Source organism: Littorina saxatilis, linkage group LG15 (genome assembly GCF_037325665.1).
Source record: "Littorina saxatilis isolate snail1 linkage group LG15, US_GU_Lsax_2.0, whole genome shotgun sequence".
Classification (NCBI taxonomy): domain Eukaryota; kingdom Metazoa; phylum Mollusca; class Gastropoda; order Littorinimorpha; family Littorinidae; genus Littorina; species Littorina saxatilis.
Genome location: NC_090259.1, coordinates 25297960 through 25315604, shown reverse-complemented (window position 1 = coordinate 25315604; position 17645 = coordinate 25297960). Strand labels below are relative to the sequence as shown.

Here is a 17645-nt window from a genome sequence, read left to right as displayed (position 1 = left end):
CATGCTGTAAACAGGATGACATTTTTTTCCAAAAGCCACAACATAGAGGCAATGTTTACAACTATTTGCTTACTCGTCACTTTAACATCATAAGTCACCATCAATTAACAATAAACATTAATACTAAAAGCAACACTTAAATAAGAAAACATCTTAAGTGTGTAAAAGATAAAATGCAGGCAGACGATGTCTTTTCTTGCAATATTAAAACACTGTGTCAGAACATTCGTAATCACAAAAAAAGGTAACGGTTTTCATGTAAATTAAACAGAAACAGTAATTCCACTTTTATTAAGCCGCCTTTATGTAATAAACTATAAAGCGGCTTATAGGTTTCACTCTGTTTGTTTGTTTCTCTGTTTGTCTACGGATTAGACTTGTTTTTTCTAGGTTTCTGGAGCACAGCAAGTCTTTCACGCTCTTTTCACTATTGGGGAAAAAATCTCCATATATCCCTTTCGGTAAAATATCTGGCAAACACTGTAAGGTTACTGCTCAAGTTTGTCTGATCCCTATTACACATAATTGAACAAATGTTCTGTCCTCAATGGCATTCGGCAATCTTTTTCCTCAAAGCAATTTTTTTCCACGTGAAGTGTAATGGTGACAACAAGGCAACACCTGCACCAAAGAATTAAAGTAACAGAAAAAATACACCAAGCAAAAGTTTATTGGTAACACCAGAAACATGCAATAGCAAAACAATAACCCTCAAATGGATCAGAAGAAGCTAACAGGAATATCCTTAATCACATACTGTCCCAGTAGCTACACCTCACTATCTACCATAAATACCTAACACATAAACACCACACAGGTAGTCCACAGTACACTGAAGAAAAGCTTAAAAACGTTCATCATCAGGGGTTAAAAAAAAAGCCTTGAATTTTCTGAATCACAAGGCTACTCCACAGCGTTGCCATGGTGATGCGCTGGTTGCCATGGACACTAGGTCAGAGAACTCAACGACTGGGCGAAGTATTCTTCAGCGTTCGGAATATCCTCCATCAGACCTAAAGCAATGGAAACAACAACCCGTATTAAGACAGAAATAAGAATAAAAAGAAATAAGAATTATAAGAAACAAGAATAGAAAAAAACAAGAATAGAAAGAAAAGACGGAATAAAAAGCGAGAAATAACAAACGTCATCCTCTTCCGAAAGTAATCTTGTTTGCTTTCTCTGCGGAACCTTTTCTTCATAAAACTCAAGAAAACATACTGACAGTAGACATACAGACAGACAGGCAGATAACCTTTTCCTCATACAACTCAAGAAAACATACTGACAGTAGACATACAGACAGACAGGCAGATAACCTTTTCCTCATACAACTCAAGAAAACATACTGACAGTAGACATACAGACAGACAGGCAGATAACCTTTTCCTCATACAACTCAAGAAAACATACTGACAGTAGACATACAGACAGACAGGCAGATAACCTTTTCCTCATACAACTCAAGAAAACATACTGACAGTAGACATACAGACAGACAGGCAGATAACCTTTTCCTCATACAACTCAAGAAAACATACTGACAGTAGACATACAGACAGACAGGCAGATAACCTTTTCCTCATACAACTCAAGAAGACAGACAAGCAGATACATAGATTGTTTTCTCTGCATTTCCCCTCCTTCTAAAATCCACTCAGACGTATAACAACAGCCAGTCACACATAACTTACCGCCCTGATATGGCTCTTTGTGGTCGGCTGGGCGTTAAGCAAACAAACAAACACATAACTTTCACACAATTCAAAAAGCTTGATCTTGAAGCTTGTTTTTAAATCAGCAATACAGTGAATACATACATACTATTCTCTCTCTCTCTCTCTCTCTCTCTCTCTCTCTCTCTCTCTCTCTCTCTCTCTCTCTCTCTCTCTCTCTTATGGGCTGGATGTAAAAGAGCACCTACGAGCTTATGCCACCACTTTCACCACTTTCGTTAATAAAGAATTATCTTATCTCTCCCCCCCTCCCTTCCTCCACTCCCCTCCTCTCCCCATCTCAACGTACCGACAACATCGATGAACTCGTCAAAGGACTCGCAAGGCAGCAGCTCCTGTTCAAACATGGACAGCGCGCGGTCACAGGAGTCGAGGATGACCCGGTCGTTCTGTCGGATGTACTCTGCCAGCACGTTGCACCACTGACTGCCGTTGCTCATGCTCAGCTTCTGTCAAACACAAAAATTAATAAATAAATAAATAATCAATCCATCCAGACATATCAGCAAAGTTTATTCAGGATACAGTGATCAATAGTATACATATAAACACAATATTTATCTCCTGAAAAAGGATACATATTTACATCTCGTATTCTACGAATACTTCTCCATGCAAACTCACACACACACACACATAAAGGCATTAGCAGTGGAAGACAACCAAAGAATCCATGTCTCAGTCGCTCTTTTATCTCTACCCCTCCCCCTCCACCCCTTCCCTCCACCCCTTACATCTTGGGCAGCATACCACCCCGGGTGCTCGCTATCTGTGACAAGAAGAGCTGAGAGGTGCATGGATTAGTGGGGATTAAGGAGGATTAGTGATCTGTTCGTCCTGACACCTCTCCCTGCCGTCACCCCACACTGACGGGCACCGGCCAGCAGAAACAGGGGAGGAGAAAACATGGTGGGTGAGTAAAAAGTGTGCGTGGAGAGGGGGGGTGGACGGGGGGGGGGGGGGGGGGGGGGGGTGTAAGAGACACTACTGACAGAATGAGTGACATGGGCATGGGTAAAGGAGATAGGCAAAGAAGCGTGGAGGTCGGGAGAGGTGTGGTGGTGGGGGAGGAGGCAGATTGATATTTTGACAAACAGAGAGAGAAGGAGAGAGAGGGAGAGAGGGGGGGTGGGGGCAGAGCGGGAGACGGATATTCAGTGACCATTCTTTGTACACACACACACACACAAAAGAATACAGACGCATCGTCGTGTTCCCCATCCTTCGCCCATACATCCCTCCCCACCGCCTGCAAATCAATACAGACTAATACCAAGACACATACACAATAACGCACAACTATGTCACAAAGATTACAGTCCAAAGAAATCCAGCAAATAAGCACCTATGACAGATGAACGCAACACGGGCCTCACAGCTAATGCCCCACACCACAACGGTCAACACCACCCGGCATGGACAACTCTACAAACTCTAAAATCACCCACACCGACAGCCCGAGATGGTCTAATCCCTGGTCTAATTCCGACAAATCCCGCAAAGCCTTAAATTCTGAATCCCAGCAAAACCGGGACGCCTCAAGACAGAAGCGAATCGCAGCCAAGAGATTAGAAGAAACAGAAAAGTACCCGACGCGAGTCATCTGTGTACACACACGAGCCGGGAAAGCCAACAGGGGCGAGCTGCCAATCAGAGAGTTTGAGTGACACGTGGTATCCTCCACCTTGCTGACTCTGAGCGAGTTTTGGCGTCAACTAAGGTGACTCGAGTCGAACCGGAGGTCGCAAAAACTCGGTCCGGTACGACTGGAGTGACGTCACCGGTTAACCAACTTTCAACCTTGCTTCCTGCGTAGGGTCTCTCCAGTTCCAAGATGGCTGCCAAGGCGAGGTGAGAAACTTCTGCAAATATTTTTTGACAAAGTTACGGATTGTGAGAAGACATTTGTTGTAAATCACTTAGCCTTTCAAAAATTAAGGATACTGGGTTGGATACTGTCTTGGTTTTAATGCATTTTATTTTAGCAGTGATGTTTATTTTGGGAAGAAATGAGGTCAACAGGAGTTTGGGTGCGATTTACGGCTCAAATGTACTTTAGCGCCCTGAACTTTTACCCGGCTGTTTTGCGCTCGATTTTCACGCTCACTTCTTCATTGACGTTCGAATCGATAGTTCGATGTTTTGGCATTACATTCACATCAACAATAAAACAGTACTGCTTGTTCATCATCGTCGTCCATCAACTCTCCACAACAGTAAATCCGTAACGCGCTTGTCGCCATCTTGTTGCAAGGGACGCGACTGGACACAACCCAACAGCGTTTCCGCGAAGAAAAAACCCAGACATGCGCAGTGACCCTAGCGTAGCTCAACCCTGTTCCTCGCGAAAACTCGCTCTCTATCGGCTCCAACCTCTCTGCTTCTAATCCCCCTAGTTAGATCAGCCTCAGAGCGAGCGGCCCACCCAGGAGTTCTGGTCACAAGTGAACATGTAGGGGAAGGGCTCCTAATATGGACCACTTTTTGTTTCATGCTGATAACTAGCTTGTTTTCTTGCGAAGAAGTTTCATTTTGTGTTCGGTAGTCCTTCTCTCTTAGGTTAACCATTAGGCCTAATAGAGTGAAATAGCTTTGATAGACATTCATCAAAAATTAAATACAGAAAAAAACACAAATGGTCCATATTAGGAGCCTGGGCGCCTAATATGGACCACTGAAGCGGCCTTCTCGAATCACTGTAAAAAGCCCCCTATACTTCAAAATAACATGATACAACTTAGTGTGCAAGTCAGACTAATCAAAATATGCTTTAGATTTATCTGTTTCGGGTTGATGAGAGCACACCAGGAAACTAAAGAAGCTTATCAAAAACAGAGTAAAAATAAGTGAAATTATCAACTTCCACGAAAATATTTGTGATATTTGTTTAAATTTCGAAGGCTAGTTATACAGTAGGTAATTTCCAGCAAGCTTCTGAATGAACTAATGAAAATAGCATTTAGCTTTTATTTTCTTCGATTTGTTGAAGGTGGTCCATATTAGGGGACTCACACATACTTTGAGATTTTGCTATAATATTTTGTTTGCAGTAGAAACTCGGGGTCAACACTGCTAAAATGTAACAAATACGGTTTTAGCTGTCATATGTAGGAATTTTTGTGTGATAAAAGCTTTGGCTGTGGACAGAAATGAGTCCGTTTTAGGCGGCAAATTTAGAGTGAACCCTGCCAAAAGTGAAAAAAATAGAAAAAGCCTAACGGTTTTGAGGTTTGTGTTTCTGCAACTGTTTTGACATGTGAAAGTTATCCAGAGAGGGTGAATACAGCTTATGAAATTGTTTTGAGCGCTCTAGCGCCGTTAGTTTGTCAGAACAGGAGGTGGTCCATATTAGGAGCCGGTCCATATTAGGAGCCCTTCCCCTAGCTAGAACATGATTGTATCCTACATAGTGAGAGAGACCAATCTTGTCATAACTAAACTATACACTCACACGTGTGTATACCATGTAAATGAGGTCGTGTCATACTACAATCTGCCAGAGATCTAATGTTCTACTGCTCATGATGACAAAAGTCACAGAGACAAACGTCATTTTCAAAAAAATTTTGCGTTTGCCGTTTCTTCTGAAAGAATGTTTAGAACTTATAGGTGACACTATAATTTCTCGAGTGACATCTTTTTGCTTTGACGTCAAAGATTTCACAAGGCTTTGGAAGAGATCGAAGTTCCACACTACCTTTAAAGTTTTCAAAGTTTGTTTTATGTCTTTCCCCACGTGACATTATTTCCCTATTGACATTAAAGGTCAGTCACTAGCGATAGGTTCTGTCTCATGCACGTGTACTGGAGCCACGTGTCGTAAGTAACTGTTTGTCCGAGAAAAAGCAAGGGTACTCACTCTTTCACAACCCACACAATCCTGACGGAGTTATTTCCCAAAATCGTCTATTGCAACAACATCCCTTTGCCATCCAGACCGCCAATTATTGCCTGCTCGTGCTCCCACCTACCGGTCCCGGAAACGTCCCCTATACACAATTATCCCGGCAACGCCCCCTGTACACAATTATCCCGGAAACACCCCCTATACACAATTATCCCGGAAACGCCCCCTATACACAATTATCCCGGAAACGCCCCCTATACACAATTATCCCGGAAACGCCCCCTATACACAATTATCCCGGAAACACCCCCTATACACAATTATCCCGGAAACGCCCCCTATACACAATTATCCCGGAAACGCCCCCTATACACAATTATCCCGGAAACGCCCCCTATACACAATTATCCCGGAAACACCCCCTATACACAATTATCCCGGAAACGCCCCCTATACACAATTATCCCGGAAACGCCCCCTGTACGCAATTATCCCGGAAACGCCCCCTATACACAATTATCCCGGAAACGCCCCCTATACACAATTATCCCGGAAACACCCCCTATACACAATTATCCCGGAAACGCCCCCTGTACGCAATTATCTCGGTAACGCCCCCTATACACAATTATCCTGGAAACGCCCCCTATACACAATTATCCCGGAAACACCCCCTATACACAATTATCCCGGAAACGCCCCCTATACACAATTATCCCGGAAACGCCCCCTGTACGCAATTATCCCGGAAACGCCCCCTATACACAATTATCCCGGAAACGCCCCCTGTACGCAATTATCCCGGAAACGCCCCCTATACACAATTATCCCAGAAACACCCCCTATACACAATTATCCCGGAAACGCCCCCTATACACAATTATCCTGGAAACACCCCCTATACACAATTATCCCAGAAACGCCCCCTATACACAATTATCCCGGAAACGCCCCCTATACACAATTATCCCGGAAACGCCCCCTATACACAATTATCCCGGAAACGCCCCCTGTACGCAATTATCCCGGAAACGCCCCCTATACACAATTATCCCGGAAACGCCCCTATACACAATTATCCTGGAAACGCCCCCTATACACAATTATCCCGGAAACGCCCCCTGTACGCAATTATCCCGGAAACGCCCCCTATACACAATTATCCCGGAAACGCCCCCTATACACAATTATCCCGGAAACACCCCCTATACACAATTATCCCGGAAACGCCCCCTGTACGCAATTATCTCGGAAACGCCCCCTATACACAATTATCCCGGAAACGCCCCCTATACACAATTATCCCGGAAACACCCCCTATACACAATTATCCCGGAAACGCCCCCTGTACGCAATTATCTCGGAAACGCCCCCTATACACAATTATCCCGGAAACGCCCCCTATACACAATTATCCCGGGAACACCCCCTATACACAATTATCCCGGAAACGCCCCCTATACACAATTATCCCGGAAACACCCCCTATACACAATTATCCCGGAAACGCCCCCTGTACGCAATTATCTCGGAAACGCCCCCTATACACAATTATCCCGGAAACACCCCCTATACACAATTATCCTGGAAACGCCCCCTGTACGCAATTATCCCGGAAACGCCCCCTATACACAATTATCCCGGAAACGCCCCCTATACACAATTATCCCGGAAACGCCCCCTGTACACAATTATCCCGGAAACGCCCCCTATACACAATTATCCCGGAAACGCCCCCTGTACGCAATTATCCCGGAAACGCCCCCTATACACAATTATCCTGGAAACGCCCCCTATACACAATTATCCCGGAAACGCCCCCTATACACAATTATCCCGGAAACGCCCCCTGTACGCAATTATCCCGGAAACGCCCCCTATACACAATTATCCCGGAAACGCCCCCTATACACAATTATCCTGGAAACGCCCCCTATACACAATTATCCCGGAAACGCCCCCTATACACAATTATCCCGAAAACACAATTAATCAACTTCTGATGATCCCTCTATGACGCATATCTGTTCACATTTCTGCCGGCTTTCTGCGAGGTTTGAGCGTTTATAATTTAGAAAAAACTTCCACTAGTTGCTTTGCTACGATTTTTGATTCACGTTTGTAAGACGTAATCACGCCCGGTAAATAGCTACAGCGTGCTTTGCTGTCATAACATAAAATTACAAAAAGCTACGGTCATCATAACACGAACAAGGGTACTAGGTCTAGAAACATCACTTAAACAGCTTCTTAAAATGCATGATGTAACTAAAGTTGGTGTCTAACATGTACTTCATATATTACTCTTTTTGCTGTATTAAAGTGATCATTAAAAATATAGCTCACAGTGCCCGTATTTAAAGACCTCTTGAAACATGCATGTTGCTGTCAGAAACCAAAACCTGGCAACATTTATTGAAAGCTGTAACGTGCAAGTTATGCGTGTCGTAGCCTTGTGTTTTCTAACTTCATAACTTTGAATTAATCTATTTCCGTCCTTTTTACATTGAATTCAATTTTAAATTACAATATATTTTTGTCAACAACACCACTATACCCCTTTTTCTTATGCACTGTCACACAGTGACCGGGGAAAGTCTGACGCCAGACAGGGAGTCAAGATATCAGTGTCTGCTTCAGTAGAACCCCCCCCCCCCCCCCCCCTCTTAAGACCCCCAGATTAAAGACTCCTCCCTTTTAAGCCTGTTTTCTTACATTTTTGTTCAGCCTCTGTAAATGTACCCCCTTTTAAGGACTCGCTCCTTTTTAAAGGCCTCATTTTTTCAGATTTTAACGACATCTTAAAAGAGGGGTTCCACTGTAATTGAATCAATCCGCAGCTGACATGAAGTCAACACGGTAACAGGTGAAAGTTTGATGCAAAGGGGTTTAAAGATATCAGTGTGTGCTAATTGAATAAATCCATGGCTGACATCAAGTCAACATGCTTGAGTGTGGAATATGTACAGAAGACAAGCGTTGGCTTATGTGTTCAACTGCCAGATTATCCGTTTGCAACTTTAAACAATGTCACATTCCGAACTAAGTATATACTGTATGCGGAGGAAGATTTGTCAATGGTCTTCAAGACTGGGCCTGTACCACTATAGACAGTATGTGACACCTTCTTCAATGCTGGTTACTGAAAGGTTGAATGACGGCAGAAAATCAGAATTCACATTAACGCTTTTAATTTAATGTTCATTGAATGTCTTAACACTTTCTACCCCACCTATGTTGACCAAGTTATTTTTAGCCGAGACCAGCTGTGCTGCAGCAGGTCACTCAGAATTGTAGAAACTGTGTATCAACACGCTGGAATGCAGGCGTTAAATCGACGTTATAGGAAGCGACTGAATTGACTGTGTGTATGGATATATCCGTACCAGGTCAGATATAGCCACGTGAGTGGGTATGGATATATCAGTACCTGGGAGGCAATGAGTTAAACAGAGCAAAAACTCAAAAACTCAGTTTTACAAAAAGCAGTACATTGTACCACGTGTGCCTTTTACAAAAAAGCAAAAAAGTCAGGTCATCAGGGCAACCAGTGGATGGAGACGTTACATCATTTATTTTATTTCATGCATTACGTTTTTTCTCTCATAATTTCCACAAAATCCACACAGCGTATAACGCTTATCCATACCTGTATATGACAGTTTCTCTAAAGTATGTTGAAATTGCTGATCAAGTTTCAAAAGGCTACCTGTTTTGAGTGCAAAATATCAAGCTACAGTATTAAATTGACCGACCCCCAATTGTCACCAATATTGAAGAATCTATATATATATACGACTTGTGTCTGTCTGTCTGTGTGTCTGTGTGTCTGTGTCTTCGCGATGCACGGCCAAAGTTCTCGATGGATCTGCTTCAAATTTGGTGGGCTTATTCACAGAGACCCCGGACACAACCTGATCGATGAGATATTTCAACACGTGCTCTCAGCGCGCAGCGCTGAACCGAATTTGGTTCCACCTCAGCTACCCGGGCCCCCATACCGACACACCAAAGCCGCTACACCACATCACAACGCCAAAGTTCTCGGTGGATCTTTTTCAAATTTGGACACCGTATTCAGCTACACCCCGGACACAATATCATCGATGAGATATTTCAACACGTGCTCTCAGCGCGCAGCGCTGAACCGATTTTGGTTTTTGTGTTCATTTCACCATTACAAGTAACTCTTCCTTATCTTCTCCAGGTTTTCAGCGTTTACCTCCCTTCCTTCGTATGGTGCACTATAGTATCTTCGGATATTCCCGGCGTTCTGTTACTATTTTTAGAAGGTCACCGCAGTGTCCAGAACGTAAATTGGACCCGTAAATTATCCTCACTGTAAAAGTGCAAAGGTCGAATCAATTTATAGCCACGCGAAAAATACACTGTCATCTATCTCTCTATATATACGGCTTCTCTGTGTTTGTGTGTGTGTGTGTGTGTGTGTGTGTGTCTCTCTCTCTATGTGGGCAACACCTGTGGATTGTTCAGTTCTGTTTGTGATGTGGTCTGGCGGCTTTTGTGTATTTGTATGTACTGGCCTTCCTTTGAGAAGCCATAACAGATCAAAAGGGCTTAGAGATAAGCTCTAAATTGCTCAATCCTGTTTGAGTGGAGTTCGCCTCCAAAGGTGATTAACACGGTTACATTCGTCGACAAGGATGGGACTCGATATGGTCAGGAATGGCATTATGGCCACTGAATCATTTTCGTGCTGTTCCCATTCCACGAATCTGGGAGGGACCTAAGCTTGGCGGGTCCATTGTTCGGACCCGGCAAAGCCGGCGTACGGCTCTAAGTATTTCATCCCGGCGAAGCCGGCTACCCGGCGAAGCGGGTATTCCTCTAGTGAGTCATATATATCCTCCCCATCCCCCTCGCTCCCCTATCCCCCCTCTCTCTCCCCCCCCCTCTCTCCCCCCCCTCTCTCTCTACTTAGTTTCTTTTATTTTTAACAAAGAAATAATATCAGACATACAAAAATAAGAACAAAGACGAATGTAAAAAAGTAACCAAATGAATAAATATCAGAAGAAAAGGCAACAACAAAAAAGAGTAAATACCCTTTACATGTGCAAAGCTTAGCACACACAAAAATACATGAAAATGCCAACCAACCAAGCAATCAACACTCAGCTGAACAATCTCCCTTTGACAATAAGAGCTAAAAGAACAACATGCAAAACAAGGGACAAACAGAAACAGATACAGAGACATGCTAAGAGACCAAGAGAGAGGCAAACACACACACACACACACACACACACACACACACACACACACACACACACACACACACACACACACACACAAACACACACACACACACAGTGACACACACACACGGAACACACAATAACTTGACTAAACTGTCACCTAGAAAGCCTTTCTTTCTTTATTTGGTGTTTAACGTCGTTTTCAACCACGAAGGTTATATCACGACGGCTAGAAAGCCTTCTAGATCATAGTTGTACTGTGAAGCCAAAGACACAGACATAAACATGCACACACAAAGACACACATACGTATATATAGACACACACACACATAAACACACCCACAACCACACCCACACCCACAACCACACCCACACACACCCACCCACAACCACCCACACCCACACCCACATAACTTTGTTAGATTCTCACCTTGAAGACCTTCTCATACATGGCCACAATGAAGCCAAAGAACATGAGGTACGTCTTGTAGATGGAGAAAGCTTTCACCTCTTTGTCACTGGGTCTGAAACATCAATCAGTCACCATAAAATGCATATTACTCAGCTTTTATACTGTTGAGCTCCGACAGGAAACTCCCGGCAGTCTAAGGTTCATCTTACACAGTCAAAAAACCGTAACAAACTCTCCCTCAAGCATGCAGTTTTGTTTGCAAAGTTCACTGTCACAGGACGTTTCTTGTTAGTTTCTTGACTTGTTTGTTTGTAAACCAGCCAAATAATCATCACCCAAGGCCAAGTCACATCCCGGACAAGACTGACCCCCTCCCATACTGACCAAACAGTCCTCCACCCCGAGTCCAGTGTCAGACATTCACAGCGTAAGTACAGTTGAACTCCCCTTTTAAGACTCCCCAATCTAAGACTCCCTCCCTTCTGAGATCCTGTTTTCCTACGTTTTCTATTCATAACCTCTGCAAATTTACCCCCATTTTAGACCCCCTCCTTTTGAAGACCTGATTTGACGGGCGCAGTGGCGGGGTGGTAAGACGTCGGCATCCTAATCGGGAGGTCGAGAGTTCGAATCCCGGTCGAGAGTTGAGATTTGTCCGATCTCCCAGGTCAATTTATGTGCAGACCTGCTTAGTGACTTAACCCCCTTCGTGTGTACACGCAAGCACAAGACCAAGTGCGCACGGAAAAGATCCTGTAACCCATGTCAGAGTTCGGTGGGTTATAGAAACACGAAAATACCCAGCATGCCTCCCCCGAAATCGGCGTATGCTGCCTGAATGGTGGGGTAAAAACGGCCATACACATAAAAATCCACTCATCAAAAAAACATGAGTGAACGTGGGAGTCTAAGCCCATGAACGAAGAAGAAGAAGAAGAAGAAGACCTGATTTGGTCAGAGTTTTGGAGGTCTCAATAGGGGGGGTTCCACTGTAAACACAACAACTTACAGGTCACAGACCTTTAGACGGAATACCCAAAACACAATATTTTATTGCACAAGTTTGGGAATTCATTGTGACAATTGCGGTTTCACTCCATTTGGTTTAACAATTGCGGTTTTCACTCCATTTGGTTTAACAATTGCGGTTTTCACTCCATTTGGTTTAACAATTGCGGTTTTCACTCCATTTGGTTTAACAATTGCGGTTTTCCCTCCATTTGGTTTAACAATTGCGGTTTTCCCTCCATTTGGTTTAACAATTGCGGTTTTCCCTCCATTTGGTTTAACAATTGCGGTTTTCCCTCCATTTGGTTTAACAATTGCGGTTTTCCCTCCATGCACCTGGACTGAAGAGAGACAGGCAAAGAGACAAGGACTCACGTCTTGGCGCCGATCTGAGCGGTGGCGCGGAGATGAGCCATGACGAAGAGTCGCTGGAACAACTGGACACTGAGCTCCTTGAAGCGTGACGGCGACAACATGTGCATGGCCAGCACCAGGTAGTACAGCGGGCCCTCCGTCTGTCAACATGAACACACACATTACACACAGCTCACCAGGTAAGAAGAAGTTCACAAAAGGTGAAACCATTTTAAGCCTGTCCTTAAAACAGCAGAGTCGACTAACAGGCTTTACGAAAGAATTTTTTTTTGGAAGAATGGAGGCTATCCATTTCATTATATGGGAACTTTCCATTCCCCTTTGGAACAAAGACAGACAACACACAAAAAACAAGGGGCAGTCATAATTTCATAAAAGAAAAAAAACAAGAACAGAAAAACAAAAAGCGTAGCTGCAGAGACAACTTTAATGAGCAACAAACATCATATGACAGAAACACGCCAACAAAAAAGAATAAGAAAGAAACATGGACAAACATGGTTTCAAGACTACTTTTGAGGGTGACAATTCACAGGCAGTCAATCTGTCAGTAAAGCACAGAGAAGAAAAGGCAGCAGGCACTGACCTCAAAGCAGTTCTCCACCCACTTGGACTTGGGCATCTCCAGGAAGTTGGTGATGTTCTTCTCCTCACGAGTGTGAGCCCGAGTCCTGAAACACAGGAAAGGTGACAGTAAGTTTCAATCCCGTAAGGGTTTCCTTATGGGAAAAGTGGCGTCTTTCTTTGTTGTACAAGCATGCATTAGTGACTTTCAAGCCCCAAGATGACCGTTTACATGTCTATGCATGCACATGGGGGTATGTATCTACACACTGATAAAAAAAGTTAACTGACGAATAAATCCCTCCTTGAAACCAGCGGCTGAACCTGTAGGCTGGTAATAAACTGGCTTTTAGCTGGAAATGCTAACCGCTGAGCCCCGCCAAAGCACACAAACAAGACACTTGCCTCAAGAAACAAGACTCTTAAAGTGATCAAAGAAAAGACATCACCAAACTGATGACATCAGCCAAGTCTGATAAAATGATCAAACAAATGACATCACCAAACTGATGACATCAGCCAAGACTGATAAAATGATCAAACAAATGACATCACCAAACTGATGACATCAGCACAGGGACTGGCGACAAGGCACTCACGTGTTGATGACATAGAGCGTGATGTGCATCATGAAGGGTAGGATGTGCACGTTACTCTGGCGACCACCCCCTCCACTCTCATCACTGAAGGAGCGTTCCTGCGCCAGCCGCAGCAAGAGCAGCTGGATGTCGTGAATGGTGTAGGTGTAGCCGATGTCACGCACACCCGTACACTCCTGCAGATAGTTGTTGTGTCTGAAATCATAAGATAAGGATAAGATAAGAATAAAATTTCATATAGTCCTGTGAGGTTACCCTCATGGAAATTCGGGCTGCTTTCTCACAGGGGAAAGCGAGATGCCATACAAATCATCACAGCATGCAGTTATTTTATATTTTTTTATTTTTTTCCTTTATTATAATACGTCTGTGTGTGCCCAACAATACCACTCATTACCTGCAACATGACCAATCATCAAAATTCAAAATCAAAAGTTTGCTTGACAGACGAATTCCAAAAATAACTCTGTCAGGTTTGTATAAGTTGTGAAAGAGTGAATACCCTTCATTTTTACTGTGACAAACATTGGAGGGGCCAATCACTAGAGAGGGGTGTGACGGAAACACTTGGACAGGAGCACGTGTGACTTTGTTTGTCAGAAGAAAAGCAAGGGTATTCCCTCTTTCACAACCCATTCAACCCCGATGGAGTTACTTCCGAATAACGTCTATTGCTAGCAGTGAATAACTCTCAGCATTCCCTAAACATTCTTCCACCCATCCAAACCTTTAGTGAAAGACCCGATCCCCTAAAACGGTTCTCAATGGCAAACTGTGGACATGTACATCCACTGCATGGGAAGCAAGAAGACGTGTGTGTGTGTGTGTGGGTGTGTGTGTGTGTGCGTGCACGTGTGTGTGTGTGTGTGTGTGTGTGTGTGTGTGTGTGTCTGTGTGTGTGTGTGTCTGTGTGTGTGTGTGTGTGTGCACTGACCTGGCGAGACAGGCAGCGAAGACAGACTCCTGGACCTGCGGCCCCCACAGTGGGAGCAGTCCATTGCACTTGGTGCTGGCGTTCTGCAGGGTGGCACTCTCCCACTCCTCTCTCCCACGCGCGTGTCTGGGTGAGACAACAACAAAGGTCAAAAATACATGTACAACAATTGCAATACAGTACAGTACTAATGGAACCCCCCTTTTAAGACTTCCTCTCTTTTAAGACCTTACTTTCATAGAGGTTTCCTCCTTTTTCAGACCTTACTTTCATAGAGGTTTCCTCCTTTTTCAGACCTTACTTTCACAGAGGTTTCCTCCTTTTTCAGACCTTACTTTCATAGAGGTTTCCTCCTTTTTCAGACCTTACTTTCATAGAGGTTTCCTCCTTTTTCAGGCCTTACTTTCATAGAGGTTTCCTCCTTTTTCAGACCTTACTTTCATAGAGGTTTCCTCCTTTTTCAGATCTTACTTTCATAGAGGTTTCCTCCTTTTTCAGACCTCATTTTCATAGAGGTTTCCTCCTTTTTCAGACCTCATTTTCATAGAGGTTTCCTCCTTTTTCAGACCTAATTTTCATAGAGGTTTCCTCCTTTTTCAGACCTCATTTGCATAGAGGTTTCCTCCTTTTTCAGGCCTTACTTTCATAGAGGTTTCCTCCTTTTTCAGACCTTACTTTCATAGAGGTTTCCTCCTTTTTCAGGCCTTACTTTCATAGAGGTTTCCTCCTTTTTCAGATCTTACTTTCATAGAGGTTTCCTCCTTTTTCAGACCTCATTTTCATAGAGGTTTCCTCCTTTTTCAGACCTCATTTTCATAGAGGTTTCCTCCTTTTTCAGACCTAATTTTCGCAGATTTTGGGAGTTCTTTAAAAAGGGGTTTTACTGTACAGTGAGAGAGAACAGTAACAAAACAAAAAATCACAAAATTCAAAACAAGAGGCTGCAAGCATTGGCATAGTCCCGCATTAACCCTGTGGAAGTGAAGTCTCATACTGAAAGACGCGCGACATGTAATTGATATCATGAGGAACTGGCCAACAGCAAATAATGTGCGTACAATGACTAACTCTGCACTGATCCATCATACCTGCAATGAAGCAAACGTCTCTTACTCTGACAAAAAACATCATCCCAACTTTGAGAATAATGTCATTCCCCTTCTCTACACTGCAGTAAACAAAACCACAGCAAAACAAAAAGTGTCCGTCTCCCCACCTGACGGCGGCCGTGTGACAGTCCACATGGACCACGTTGAAGTGGGACACAGTGGAGTAGCCAGGCGTCTTGCGCGGCTTGTTCTCAAACTCGTCCAGGTTGCACCGCTTGGAGAAGGTGTACACAGCAAGCACCTGTGTACAGAAAAAAACCATGTTTACATGGTTTTAAAGTATTTTTCCAACCAAGTCCGTACATAACAATTCTAAACAATCTGGAAAGTTGCTAGACCATATCAAGCTGAATGCCAAACCCTTTGATGTTCAGCAATGCAAAACAGAAATTCTTTTATTGGATTTGCAAAACAGAAATGCTTTTATTGGATTTCTGCCTGTCACCGCTAAAACTGGTAAAACTCTATATCAGAGTTCTGTCTAAATCTGGACTCTGACCCGACTCACCCTCAGCAAATTGTGCACCTGACCTCTGGTTTTACCTGTGCCATGCATAAAAGCAGAGAGATCATAATAATAAGGATAATAAATAAATAGGATTTCATATAGTCCTGTGAGGTTTCCTCATGAAAATTCGGACTGCTTTCTCACTGGGGAAAGCGAGCTGCCATACAGCACAGCACTACACTACCCATTTTTTTCTTTCTTTTTCCTGCATGTGTGTAGTCATGTTTCCAAGTCCTGAGACTTTTGCTGTGAGCTTAGGTTCTTTATTGTGCGCATGTGTGCACACAGAGGTGTTCGGACACTGAGGACAGTCTGCACAAAGTTGGCTGAGAAATAAATCCCTCGCCAAACGTGGGGATCGTACCCACAGCGATAGTTACAGCTGGTTTTGAAGCTAGCGCCGCTACCAACTGTGATACTTCCCCACCCCATAAATAAAGGTGAAAGGCGTGTACCTTCTGTGGCTGGTAGCGGTATCCCTCGCGACAGATGCAGCAGGTGAGTCCTGTCTCCTCCTTCAGGTCCTCCATCTGCTTCAGCACAGAGCTCTTCACCGTCACCTGGCCCTTCTCGTTCGTCTGGAGGGGTAAAAGTCATTGCACTCGTTTAAACAATGGTCTCAACCAGAAAAAAACATCCCGACCCTTCTCGTTCGTCTGTGGGGTGAAAATTCATTGCACTCTTTAAACAATGGTCTCAAACAGAAAAAGAAAATCCTCACCCTCATTTGTCTGTGCATGGGGACAACAATATAATTGCACTGTTTAGAACAATAGTCTCAAACAAAAGAAGAAAAACCTGCAACTTCTCGTTTCGTCTGTGAGGACAAAATCAAGGTCTTAAATCTAAGGGGCTTACAAGGGGGGTTCCACTGTACAAACCTGAGCCTATTACTCTGACAATCTAGTGAGTGTTTGTTTCTTTGCTTGTTTTTAAATTCAAATTCAACATGACAATCATTCAACCTCACCAACCCACCTCACAAGGGTGTGTCAGTTAAAGGGGCACAATCCCACTCCTCAAAAAGAGCTTTAACAGCAGGGGAATGAATAGTCTCCCATGAGACCAATGGCATAAGTTGGTGCTCATCCAGGAACAACTATGGTAATAGCCATTTCCCCAACCAGTATTTCTTTGCAAGTACAATGTCTGCTTCTCACAGAAACTGATACTAGTGTAAGTGTTATGTCAAGTGTTTAACTCAGTCAAAAACATAGTGATTTTTGAGAAAAAAAATGGTCACACGAAAAACAATTGCCAATTTAATTCCTGGTATTGAGATTTGTACCAGAACTTTCTGGTTAACGTGATCCAAACGATGATTAGCACAAG

General features: G+C 43.6%; 1 protein-coding gene across 10 annotated transcripts in view; it reads right to left on the bottom strand.

Moving 5' to 3' along the window:
* Positions 1 to 341: 341 nt before the first annotated feature.
* LOC138948919 (E3 ubiquitin-protein ligase UBR4-like) overlaps positions 342 to 17645 on the bottom strand; it is a 224267-nt gene continuing 206963 nt past the window's right edge. For all 10 annotated transcript variants that reach the window (XM_070320552.1, XM_070320561.1, XM_070320554.1 and 7 more), the window contains 9 exons: positions 16769 to 16891; positions 15913 to 16046; positions 14697 to 14822; positions 13763 to 13957; positions 13186 to 13270; positions 12600 to 12739; positions 11235 to 11328; positions 2026 to 2185; positions 342 to 1013 (listed from right to left, as the gene is read on the bottom strand). In XM_070320552.1, the coding sequence (XP_070176653.1) occupies positions 949 to 1013; positions 2026 to 2185; positions 11235 to 11328; positions 12600 to 12739; positions 13186 to 13270; positions 13763 to 13957; positions 14697 to 14822; positions 15913 to 16046; positions 16769 to 16891 (1122 nt within the window). In that variant the 3' untranslated portion in view covers positions 342 to 948. The remainder of the gene's footprint in view (positions 1014 to 2025; positions 2186 to 11234; positions 11329 to 12599; positions 12740 to 13185; positions 13271 to 13762; positions 13958 to 14696; positions 14823 to 15912; positions 16047 to 16768; positions 16892 to 17645) is intronic.